General features: G+C 39.3%; 1 protein-coding gene and 1 pseudogene across 3 annotated transcripts in view; both read left to right on the forward strand.

The window, feature by feature from the left end:
* Positions 1-13,347, forward strand: part of MIGA1 (mitoguardin 1) — a 105,286-nt gene that overhangs the window by 74,929 nt on the left and 17,010 nt on the right. For 2 of the 3 annotated variants that reach the window (XM_007079225.3, XM_042997624.1), the window contains exon 9: positions 13,046-13,164. The exons of the other annotated variant lie outside the window; for it this stretch is intronic. In XM_007079225.3, coding sequence (XP_007079287.2) covers positions 13,046-13,164 — 119 coding nt within the window. The remainder of the gene's footprint in view (positions 1-13,045; positions 13,165-13,347) is intronic. 3 annotated transcript variants of the gene reach the window in all.
* Positions 344-6,705, forward strand: LOC102964606 (annotated as a pseudogene).

Genomic DNA, 13,347 nt, shown 5'->3' on the forward strand with positions numbered 1-13,347 from the left:
CAGGCGTTTGCCAGAGATACAGTAGCACTGAACTGCAGGGCACTTTCCCTGTGTTGTCCCCTGAGAAGCTTTCACTATTGGGCAGGTCCTGTAGTCAGACCTGATGTCTGTCCCCATCCCATGCTGGAGCCACATTCAGACTGTTACATGGGCTTTTTTCCCCCCTTCTCCTGGAGCTAGAGTCACTTTGGAGTGGTGCTGGCCCCTGTCAGGGCTGCTTGCAGACTGCCAGGCTCATGGCATCACTTTGGATGGACTCCATTCAAGTGCATATTGGAAGGGATAGGACCCAGGAGAACACAGGGTCAGAGTGGTGTGTTAGCAATGTTTGTGCAGGTCTGCTATGAGAAGAGACGTGGAGGAAGACCTTGTTGGAGAGGACGTGTCTGCAGGAGAATGCCAGGGCAGGGTACACTGTTAGCAAGTTATTGTGGAATACTGGTGCTTCACTGGTTACTGCAGGTGTCCATGTGTCTAGGCTGGGTGGTGGGAAAGGGGAATTGTGCCTGCCAGCTCCTTTGTTTGAGAATTCTCCCAAAGACCGTTGCCCCTCCAGCACATGCTCTGAGATTAGTAAACAAATCTCCCTCCCGGATACTCCAGGCATTTTTCAAAGTGCTGCTTCTATGCAGTATCTCAGTGGGCTGTTTATTGTGCTGTCTCTTTAAGGGTGAGGACTCAGTTTGCTGTTTCCTTCTGGCTCACATAGACCCAAGTTGCAGGTGTTAAGCTCTGCCAATAGTAAGAACTTGTGAAATGTGGACCAAAGCCACTGGTTGTTTTACTCTGAAGGTTTAGGTGGCTTGGGTGTTGGGTGTGAGGATCTTTTTCTCTCCCTTGTCCATGTTGGTGGTATCCCTACATCTCATGAACAGTCCTGTGAGTCCATTTAGCTCCTGACTGCTTCTCTACCCCTCCTACCTATTTTGATGTGGCCTCGTCTCTACATTTAGCTGCAGAGAGTTTGTTTTGCCAGTCTTCAGTCATTTTTTGGGTTATTTACATTGATGTGGGTATTATCTAGTTGTATCCCTGGGATGAAGTAAGCATAAGATCTTCTTACCCTGCCATGTTCCTCTTAATTTTTCTTTCTGATTGATTGCTGTGAGTGTACAGAAATGTAACTAATTTTTATATCTTGCCTTTGTATCCTGCAACTTTATCAAATTTGTTTATTAGTTCTGGGGCGCCTGGGTGGCTCAGTCGGTTGAGCGTCCAACTTTGGCTCAGGTCATGATCTCACAGCTCGTGAGTTTGAGCCCCGCGTCGGGCTCTGTGCTGACAGCTCGGAGCCTGGAGCCTGCTTCGGATTCTGTGCCTCCCTCTCTCTCTGCCCCAACCCACTTGCATTCTGTCTTGGTCTCTCTCAAAAATAAATAAACATTAAAAATTTTTTTCAATTAAAAAATTGTTTATTAGTTCTAACAGTTTTTTGGTAATTTTTTAAGATTTTCTATTTTATTTAAGTTTTTTTTAAACGTTTATTTAAAAAAAAATTTTTTTTTTAACATTTCATTTTTGAAAGGCAGAGAGACAGAGTGCAAATGGGAGAGGGGCAGAGAGAGAGGGAGACACAGAAACAGAAGCAGGCTCCAGGCTCCTAGCTGTCAGCACAGAGCCCGACACGGGGCTCGAACTCACGGACCACGAGATCATGACCTGAGCCGAAGTCGGCCGCCTAACCGACTGAGCCACCCAGGCGCCCCTTAAACATTTATTTTTGAGAGAGAGAGAGAGAGATTGAGAGCAAGCAGGGGAAGGGCAGAGAGAGAGGGGGACTCCATGCTGACAGCAGAGAGCCCAATGCAGGGCTCAAACTCACAAACCATGAGATCATGACCTGAGCTGAAGTTGGACGCTTAACTGACTGGGGCACCCAGGTGCCCCTAAGATTTTCTATATATAGGATTATATCACGTGCATACAGAGACAGTTTTACTTTTTTCTTTCCAATTTGGATGCCTTTTCTTTCTTTTTCTTGCCTGATTGCTCTGGCTCAAACTTCAGTGCTATGTTAAATAGGAGTGGTGAGACTGGGCACCCTTGTCTTGGTCTTAGAGGAAAAGCTTTCAGTCTTTTACCTTTTTTTTTTTTTTTTTAAGACATTTTCTTTTTTCTTTTTAAGGTTATTTATTTTGAGAGAGAGAGAGAGAGACAGAGCAGAGCACATGAGGAGGGGAGGGGCACAGAAAGAGGGAGAGAGTGAGAAAGAGAGAATCCCAAGCAGGCTTCAGACTGCCAGCGCAGAGCCCAACATGGGGCTCAAACCCACAAACTGTGAGATCATGACCTGAGCCGATGTCAAGAACTGGATGCTTAACTGACTGAGCCACCCAGGTGCCCCCAGTCTTTTACTATTGAGTATGATATTTACTATGGCTTGTCATATATGACTTTTATTGTGTTGAGGTATGTTTTTCCTGTACCAAATTTGTTGAGATTTTTTATCATAAAAGGATGTTCTTTTTTGTCAACTACTTTTTATCTTTCTGTTCTGTAGATGCTTATGTCCTAGATGATTTATAAGAATTGTTAGTTACTTTGCATTTTTCTGTTGTGAGGAACGATGTACCTAATTGCTCCAAAGTTTCTTCAAAATATGCAACTTTAAAAAATATTATTTTGCCAAGTGTTTATTATACTTACTTAGTTGTTTAATTTACAAAGGTTTGATAAAAAGAATCCTTATGGAGGGGCTCCTGGGTGACTCAGTCACTTAAGTGTCCAACTTTGGCTCAGGTCATGATCTCACGGTTCATGGGTTCGAGCCCTGTGTCGGGCTCTGTGCTGACAGCTCAGAGCCTAGAGCCTGCTTCAGATTCTGTGTCTCCTTCTCTCTCTGCCCCTCCCTGCTCATGCCCTGTCACTCACTCACTCTCTCTCTCTCTTTCTCTCTGAAAAATAAATAAATATTAAAAAAAAAAAAAACCTTATGGAAAACAAAATACATGAATACCACAAGAAGGGCTCAACATTTGAGAAACATCCTAGGAATGTTTCTAGGGCATACATGTATGATCTTGGAATGTAAATGTTCCAAGATAAGTTCTTTTCTAAGAAATGCTTGTTAAATTATTTTTAATTGCATGTACTATATGCCAGATATTTAACTTAGGGACAACCATTTTAATGAAGAAAGTTATTAAGAAAATCTGAACTCCTTGGGAAGTAGACAGTTTGTGAATAATTGAAAGATTTATTCAGAATTACCAGGAAGATTTCTTACCTATTTAGATTAAAGAAATCCTGGCATAGACTTTTCTCTAAGCTAGGTCAGTCATTTGTGAAAGTGATTAACAAGATTTTCCTATATAAGCTTTGCCAAACATTGGTTTGGAACTACAGCCTGTTTTCTCTGAAAAGTCTTTTTTTAATAATAGATTTACTGAGAATAACTCACATGCTATAAAGTTTTTTAAAGTGTACAGTTCAGTGGATTTTAGTATATTCACAGTTGTGCTACCAGTAACACTTTCTACTTCCAGAACATTTTTATCACCCCAAAAAGAAACCTCCACCTATTAGTAATCACTTCCTGTTCTTTCCTAACCCCCCACCCTTGGCAAGTACTAATCTACCTCTGCTCTGTGGATTTGCCTATTCTGGACATTTCATATAAATAAAATCATGCAATATGTGACCTTTTGTTTTTGATGTTCTTTCACTTGGCATAATGGTTTCAAGTTCTGAAAAGTTTTTTTAATGTTAGTGTACCACTGCATTGCGTGCTCCTAGCTCTCCCATCTGTTAAAGAGATTGTCATTAATAGGTAGAAACTAATACTGCAAAGAGTAATTTTTAGCTGTGGATTCAGTGTTTCTTAGAATTAACACTCTGCAGCATGTGTTTGTATTTAATTTATAAATTATAGGGTGCTCTTTAAGGGGAAAATTTTATTTCTTATAATCCAGATACTTCTACTCATATGCTAAATGGAAGCTTGGAAAGTGTTTTAATACCCACCTCTCTGACTTGATAGCACTTATTGATAGCAATCCAAAATAATGCACTAATTATAATATATAAAATGATAAGGATAAATATTTAGAATAATCATAATCTGAAAAGGGAAAGCTGTATCTGCCACTTAAAATTTCTATTTTTTTTTAAATAAAGTTTACTTATTTTGAGAGAGAGCTAGAGAGAGGAAAGAGCGGGGAAGGGGCAAAGAGCGGGAGAGAGAGAGAGAGAGAAAATCCCAAGCACGGAGCCCAACACGGGGCTCGAACCCACAAACCGTGAGATAATGACCTGAGCTGAAACCAAGAGCCAGACTCTTAACTGACTGAGACACCTAGGCGCCCCTAAAATTTCTATTTCTTGAATTATTTTCCTTTCTCTGGGGTCAATTTTGTCTGTCGTGGGCTTTCATTCTTGTGCTGGTGATTTTCTTCTCAAATTTGAAAGCTTAATCGGTGACTGAATTGATGTTCTTAGATAGATTGTGTAGGTTTACAGTGTTTTATGATGTTTGTCTCTCCTATGAACAGGAAGACTAACGAGACTTCTTTGAGGTGTGTTGCTTGGCAAGCTTTTCTTTACCCAGACAGATCAGATCATTTTTAAAGGGAAATGTTATCTGGTTGAAAATTTGTTTTTCTATAAGCTGTCCTCCTATTCAGTGATGAAGGGGAGAGCAGGAATTACAATGATATGTGGGATTACTATACTTGTTTGTACACAGACTTTCATTTAACCTGCCATTTTTAATCCCTTTTTAAATCCTGTCCCATACCTGCCTTGCTTCAAGCCTGGTGCTCTTTTGAGCCTCTGCTTAGCAAATGTCTCTCCCTTGATTATGTCTTCTCTTAAATGTATTCTGGACTATGAGTTCCTCGTCATTTCTCATCTGTCCACACACTTCCATTTGCTTTTCAGTTTTTTGAAATCTGTGTCTTTCTTTTTTGTTAGTATTGTTCTCACCATTATGTGTATTAGTTATATGTTGCTGTGTAATAAATTACCTAAAACTTATTGTCTTAAAACAACAATAGGATTCAGGTGTGGAGTGGGGCTGGGGCCAAAGCTGTGAAGACCCCCAGGCCTCAGGGGCAAGTCCTGGATAGCGGGACTCCACCCCAATTTGAGGTTTAATTCTGGGTGTCCTTGATTTTTGGGGGATTAAGTTGGGCAGAGGGTATATGTCTTTGCCTTAGTCTAGTAATTAGAGCCTTTTAAATCCTGGGGGCTCCATTCTTGGGCTCTAATGGAGGCTCAAGTGTTTGGGAAATTATTTTCTTTCTTTCTTTCTTTCTTTCTTTCTTTCTTTCTTTCTTTCTTTCTTTCTTTCTTATTTAATTTTTTATATTAAAAATTTTTTAATGTTTATTTAATTTTGAGAGAGAGAGAGAGAGAGAGAGAGAGAGAGAGAGAGAGAGAGAGAATGCAAGCAGGGGAGGGACAGAGAGAGAGGGAGACACAGAATCTGAAGCAGGTTCCAGGCTCTGAGCTGTCAGCACAGAGCCCAACCCGGGGCTCGAACTTATGAACCACGAGATAATGATCTGAGCTGAAGTCAGACGTTTAACTGACTGAGCCACCCAGATGCCCCCTTTTTTATATTAAATTTTTTTTTAATATTAAAAAATTTTTAATATTTAGAGAGAGAGAGAAACAGAGTGTAAACAGGGGAAGGGCAGAGAGAGAGGGAGACATAGCATCTGAAGCAGGCTCCAGGCTCCAAGCTGTCAGTACAGAGCCAGACATAGGATTCAAAGTCATGAACTGTGAGATCACAAACTGAGCTGAAGTTGGACGCTTAACCAACTGAGCCACCCAGGCACTCTGGGAGTTATTTTCTTTCTTTTTTGTTTTTTAATTTTTTTTTAATTTTTATTTTTGAGAGAGACAGAGACAGACTGTGAGCAGGGGAGGGACACAGAGACAGGGAGACACAGAATTTATAGCAGGCTCCAGATTCTGAGCTGTCAGCACAGAGCCCAATGCAGGGCTCGAACTCACAAACCGTGTGAGATCATGACCTGAGTCGAAGTCGGACACTTAACCCACTGAGCCACCCAGGCGCCCCTCTGGGAATTATTTTCTTAAAATTCAAGTTTTATGGGATGGTTTGTTAGAAGTCTTAGGCCTTAGGGTTAGTCCTGTGAGAATTGAGTCTTAAGGGCTAGTCCAAGGAACCCTTTGTTTTGGTATTTAATTCTGACCCTGCATATATTAGATAAGGAGTATCTTCTGGGCTTACCAGCCTACCAAAAGCAGCTGAACATCTCTCAAAATAAGAGAGTCCTGCTTGGAAAAATCAGCAAGGAGAAGAATACTACAAGAACATTGGTCTGGGCTTCAAGATGGCCAGGGAGGCCACTGAAGGCATCTACATTAACAAGAAATGCCCTTTATTGGTCAAAGGGACAGATCCTATTTGGTATAGTGACCAAGATGAAGATGCAGGGGACTGTTGTCACCTGCCAAGACTACCTTCACTATGTCCAAAAGTACAAGTGCATTGAGAAGTGCCCTAAGAATATGTCTGTGCCCCTGTCCTCCTGCTTTGGAGACATTGAGATCAGTGACACGGTCTCACTGGGCAAGTGTTGGCCCTTGAGCAAGACCATGTGCTCTGATGTGCTTGAGGTCAGCAAAGCCACAGACACCAGGAAGCAGTTCCAGAAGTTGTGAGACTAGACACCTGTCCACTCCCCCAAATGAAGTATTTTCCCATTCAAAAACAACAGTAAACATTTACTATTTCATCAATTTGGAGGGCCAAAAATTTGGAAGTGGCTCATCTAGGTGGTCTGGCTTGAGGTCTTTTGTGAAGTTGTGATCAGGTATATTGGCTGGGGCTATAGTCATCTGAAGGTTTGGCTGGAGCTAGAGAATCTGCTTCCAAGATAGCTCACTTTCTGCATGTTGGTGCTACCTGTTGTTAGAAGTCCTAAGTTGCTTACTTAAGACTTCTCTACAGAACTGCTTAAGTGTCATCACATTTGGGACCTGACTTCCTCCAGAAGAAGTGACCCAAGAGAGAATGAGATGAAAGCAGTGATTGTTATGATCTAGCCTCAGAATTCACATTCACCATTTCTATAGTATGCTGTTAATTACACAGGTTGGCCCTATTCAGTGTGAAATGAGGTACGAGTACCAGAAAGAGAGTCATTGAGGGCTATTTTGGAGCGTGGTTATTGTGGGTGTATTTCCCTTTTAATTTCTTTTGTGAGATAAGGAGAAACAGCCTGCTTTCTTTAGCTCTAAGTCCTATTTGTAATTTTAGGTCGTTGGTTTGAAAGGAAAATGTAAGCATATTAAAAAAAATAGTCCACATTAAAATGGAACTTAGCCTATTTCATGACCCAACTTATATAGTTTTAGAACTTTGGACATTTCTTTCATGGGTGTTCAGAGCCTTAAAAAAATATTAAGGCTTTTAAAAATATTAGTTCACATTCAGCAAAGTCATTGCTTGCTAAGGAAGACCCATCCAACACATGGAGAACAAAAGAGAAGTAATTTAGGATGTTGGAAATCTGCAGCTAATGAAGCACTGGTTGCTTCATTTGTGGGTTTTGTCTGTTTTGTCTGTTTTTATTGTTGCTGCTGTTATTGACTTATTTGATTTCTTATATGGTAATTTTTATAGTACTTGTGAACTATGGGAGATAACTAATGAGGCAGGATGGTGCTTTGGTATAAATGAATATAATATTACTTTTCTTTTAAAATTTTTTTTTTTCAACGTTTTTTATTTATTTTTGGGACAGAGAGAGACAGAGCATGAACGGGGGAGGGGCAGAGAGAGAGGGAGACACAGAATCGGAAACAGGTTCCAGGCTCCGAACCATCAGCCCAGAGCCTGACGTGGGGCTCGAACTCACGGACCGCGAGATCGTGACCTGGCTGAAGTCAGACGCTTAACCGACTGCGCCACCCAGGCGCCCCACTTTTCTTTTAAAAAATATTAAAATGAGTTTTTGAAATGTGCCCTTTGGGGGAAGATAAATTTAGAAATAAAGGACATTTCAAACTTTGGCTAGCAAAAAAAAAAAAACAAAAAAAAAAAAACAAACCCAAAACTCTTTTTCATGATAAATTGTACATTTCCACATGATAAATTGTACATTTCCACATGATAAATTGTACATTTCCATATGCTGGAATTAAACTGTGTTACTGACCTCTGCTTCAGAAATAACATTTCAGCTATAGTAAAATGTTAATCTTTTTCTGAAACTTAAAAAAAAAAATTGGAATTTTGTCAAAAAATTCTCCCTGTAAGATATATTGTAAAATGAGGATTTAGCCATCATTTTAATAGTTTGCTTTTTGCTCTATGAAATTTAATATTGATACTGTAAATTAATGTCTCTGAGTTGTCATCATGTCTTAAGAAGGACTGATGATACCGTTAGTATCAAATCTTCATTATGATCTATTTTCACAACTGCAAGCTTATCTCAAGAGACTTCTTTAAACAATCACTTTAGCCAAACCAACAAATAAGCAAGGTAGACCAATAAATCAAGACTCGACTCTGGAATCTGTCATTGTTGGATTTATTCATTTCTTATTAGTATAAATTATTTTATGTAAAAAGTTTAACTGGAATCCTATTTTCCTCCTTAGGATGTTTCTCTGTTGGTAGGTGAACATAGATCCTTATTTTGATAGTGGTACAAAACTTTATTTAATATCTAAAGAATTTCTAAGTTATTTTAAAACCTATTAGGTTTTTTTTTTAACCTGAAGAACATGTTGCCTTTAGCATAATATGTTTTCCTTAAAATATGAGAGGAAATATTACTTAGAGAATATATAATATCAGATATTATCAGTTCTGTTTATGTTTTTGTTTTGTTTTTTGCCTCTGGTCTAATAGACATATTTATACTATCTTAAATATTGCTGATGCTTATACTTCTTTCCCCTTGGCTTTTTGGATAAGGCTGATAAGAGTATAGTTTGATATTTAAGAGTATAAGCAAGCTTTGGAATTAATGCCTGGGTTTAAATTCTACCATTTGGTTGTGGGACTTGGGCAAGTTCCTGCTAATGTAAGTCTATCTCTGTTTCTTTATCTGTAAGATGTGGGTAATAATAGTACCTAGCTTATGAGTTGTAAAGATTAAATGAGATTATCAACGCATTTAGCATAGCCCCGGGTGCATATGAAGTGCCAAAACTACAGTGTTGAGAAATACTTCTAGAAAAATAGACTGAAAACCTCTGAAAATCTCCTCCACAAAAGTAATGAAAACACTGGCAAGAATTGTCAAAATCAAAATTTTAATAACTGAAAATTAATGAAAGACTTACAGAAATTCAGGGGGCATTTATTCAAGAAAAATGACTCCATAAGAACAGTGAACTTAAGGATTTTTAATTTGATCTATTCGCATCCCCCTCTCCTCCATAGTCTTGAAAACTAGCAATCTCACAACTGTGGAAATTGCAGAAACCAGGGGCCTGGCAACCACTAAAAGAAACTTAATGGCTTTGGAGCTTCACAAAATTCTTACTGTTTGACCTGTGTGGCAGCTCTCTGCAGAGTTCCATTCTCAGGACTTACTTTGATCTGACTTAGAGCTTGCTCTGTAGGAAAGTCCTATCCTATGGCCTTTGTCGAAAACATTCAGTGGCAATTGTTTAACATTAATATACCTGAGGTGGTGTGATACCTGTCAGGGCTAATAAGAGGCTGATCAAAAACTCAAAAGGAAAAATTGGGCAATGAGATTTTAACAGGGGACTTTGAAAAGTTCCAACATATTCCTGGGAATCTAAAAGGCCACCGGCATGCACAGGACTATGCATATGTCCAGGAAAGACCTAGCAGTCCCTGACCCCTCACCTCTGGCTGACCTTCATGTTCTGTATAAGCAGGTAGTAAAATTTCAGGCAGAAAAAAGAGAAAAAAATAATTAATTGTAATTTATCAAAAGTAAAAACTCGGGCTTTAAAGGATACCAACAAGAAAGTGAAAAGAACAGCAGATTGGGAGAAATATTTATAAATCATGTATCTTATAAAGACACATATCCAGAATATATAATGAATGGTTACAACTCAACCATAAACGGACAAAGGATTGAATAGACATTTCTCTAAAGAAGATATACAGAAGCCAGTGAGGAGATGAAAGATGCTTGACACTGTTAGTCATTAGAGAAACTAAAAACCACTTCACACCCACTAGAGTGGCTGTAATGTAAAAAATGGACAATAATAATTATTGGGGAGGGTGTGCAAAAGTCTAAATCATTGTGCATCGCTAGTGGGAGTGGAACATGATGTGGTCTCTTTGCAAAACAGTTTGGCAGTTCAAAAAAGTTAAATACAGAGTTACCAACTGACCCCTCCTCTCAGGTATATACTTAAGAGAATTGAAAACATTAAAAACTTTTACACATATGTTCAAATCAGCCTTATCATAGCCAAAAGTGGAAACAACTTAAATGTCTATCATGAGGAATGGATTAAAAACAAAAGCAGTATACCTATACAATTCTGCCACAAAAAAGAATGACATACTGATACTGGCTACATCTTAGATGGACCATGAAAACATTATGCTAAGTGAAAGAAATCAAACTCAAAAGGCCACATATTCTTTGACTTCACTTACATGAAGTTTCCAAAGTAGGAAACTCCAGAGACGGCGAGTAGATTAGTTTCTAGGGGCTAGAGAGAAAGGGAAATGGGGAATGACTGATAATGGATACAAAGGTTCCTGTTGGGGTGGTAAAAATATTCTGGAACTAGAAAGTGGTGCTAATCGCATAACCCAGTGAATATACTAAAAAAACTACTGAATTGTACACTGAAAAGGATGAGTTTTTATAGTACGTGAACTATATCTCCATAAAGCTGTTATTAAAAAACAAAACAGGGGCGCCTGGGTGGCGCAGTCGGCTAAGCGTCCGACTTCAGCCAGGTCACGATCTCGCGGTTCGTGAGTTCGAGCCCCGCGTCAGGCTCTGGGCTGATGGCTCAGAGCCTGGAGCCTGTTTCCGATTCTGTGTCTCCCTCTCTCTGTGCCCCTCCCCCGTTCATGCTCTGTCTCTCTCTGTGCCAAAAATAAATAAAAAACGTTGAAAAAAAAAAATTAAAAAAAAAAAAAAAATAAAAAATAAAAAAAAAAAAAAAAAAAAAAAACAAAACAGAAAAAAAAAAGAGAGGGGGAGGGGCAGGGGCACCTGAGTGGCTCAGTCCGTTGATTGTCTGACTCTTGGTTTTGGCTCAGGTCATGATCTCACTTGTCTATGAGTTTGAGCCCCACATCGGGCTCTGCATTGACAGTTCGTAATCTGCTTGGGATTCAGTCTCTCCCTCTCTCTGCCCCTCCCTGGCTCTCTCTCACTCTCTCTCAGGGTAAATAAATAAACATTAAAAAACTACAAAACAACAGGGTCTCCTGGGTGGCTCAGTCAGTTAAGCGTCCACCTTTGGCCTAGGTCATGAGTTCGAGCCCCAAATCGGGCTTTGTACTGACAGCTCAGAGCCTGGAGCCTGCTTCAGATTCTGTGTGTCCCCCTCTCTCTGCCCTTCCCCTGCTTACACTCTGTCTCTGTCTTTCAAAAATAAATAAACGTTGAAAAAAAAAATTTTTTTTAACTCAAAACAACAAAATGGGCACCTGGCTGGCTCAGTTGATAAAGCATGTGACTCTTAGGGGGTGCCTGGATGGCTCAGTTGGTTGAGCGTCTGACTTTGGCTCAGGTCATGATCTCACAGTTCGTGAGTTCAAGCTTCAAGTTGGGCTCTGTACTGACAGCTCAGAGCCTAGAGCCTGCTTTGGATTCTGTGTCTCCCTCTCTCTGTTCCTCCCCTGCTCACACTCTGTTTCTCTCTTTCTCAAAAATAAACATTTTAAAAATTTTTTAAAAAAAGCATGTGACTCTTGATCTCAGAGTTGTTAGTTTGAGCCCCACAATGGGGGGCGCCTGGGTGGCTCAGTCGGTTAAGCATCCGACTTTGGCTGAGCTGACAGCTCAGAGCCTGCAACCTGTTTCGGATTCTGTGTCTCCCTCTTTCTCTGACCCTCCCCTGTTCATGCTCTCTCTCTCTCTGTCTCAAAAATAAATAAATGTTAAAAAAAACTTTTTTTGAGCCCCACAATGGGTATAGAGATTACTTAAAAATTAAGAAAAAAACAACATTTTTTTTTTAAAGCAAACATCACCACCAAAACCCCTATAGTATGCCATTTAAATGGATCACTTAGTATTGAAAAATGAAAATCACTCCAAAGGCTTCTTGCTTAGCAGGCTATTCTATAGTGTTTGCAGTTGTTATTTTTTAATGAATTGTTAGAAACCTGTAGTTTCATTTGTAGAGCTGTTATGCGAGCCAGAGTTGCATGACTATTTTTCAGTTGTACAAAGGTTAGTCAGAGCTAGATATAAGAAAACATTCCTTAGAATTAGCCAAATTGAGATTTCAGTATTTTTGTAGAAAGTTTTACTTTAGTCACAATTGTGAGTTATAATACTTTTGAGCATTCTTTGGATGATAAAATCCTCCCCTCTTTTTTAATGCTTCATCTTCAGCTATTTGTTTTGGTGAACTGTAAGATACTGCTTTTCTTTGTATCCTGTGGATTTAAGTTCTTCAATTCAAAGCTTGTTATAAAATTGTACTCGTTTTTACAACTGAATTTTGAAATTCAGTTGTAAAATCTGTAAAATTCAGTTATAAATAAACATTTTTAAAATTTTTTAAATGTTTATTTTTGAGAGAGAGAGAGAGAGAGAGAGAGAGAGAGAGAGAGGCGCAGAGAGAGGCAGAGAGAGAGGAAGACACAGAATCTGAAGCAGGCTCCAGGCTCTGAGCTGTCAGCACAGAGCTTGACGCAGGGCTCGAACCCACCAACTGTGAGATCATGACCTGAGCCAAAGTCGGATGCTTAACCAACTGAGCCACCCAGGCGCCCCCAGTTGTAAAACTTAGCTGTAAAATCTTATTGAATGATTTTTATGGTTTAATCAAGTTGAGTACATTTTGATGTTAGCAAGATCCTATTTCCTATCTTTTATAAAGTTTTTTTCCTTGTATCAGGGTAATCGGTTGTAACCTGCTGTTTTCTTAGCTTGCAGAACACCGAGAAGCACGGCACACCTACAGTCTAGAGTCTCTTTGCCACTGCCCTTTTTATGAAGAAGCCATGCATTTAGTTGAAGAAGGGAAAATTTACTCGAGAGTGCTTAGGTACCATTTCAATTTTGCTTTTGTTTATGAAAAACATTAAGTTGCCGTTGCTATGTTTGTGTAATATTTATGAAAGATGTTTATAAGAATGGGAGGAAATGTTTTTTAGGCTCAAAAAAAATTTTTGCATGGCTTGTCAGTATTGAAAAGACATATGTTTTATATTAAAGTCTGGAGGTTAAG

The sequence above is a fragment of the Panthera tigris genome, chromosome C1 (genome assembly GCF_018350195.1).
Source record: "Panthera tigris isolate Pti1 chromosome C1, P.tigris_Pti1_mat1.1, whole genome shotgun sequence".
Classification (NCBI taxonomy): domain Eukaryota; kingdom Metazoa; phylum Chordata; class Mammalia; order Carnivora; family Felidae; genus Panthera; species Panthera tigris.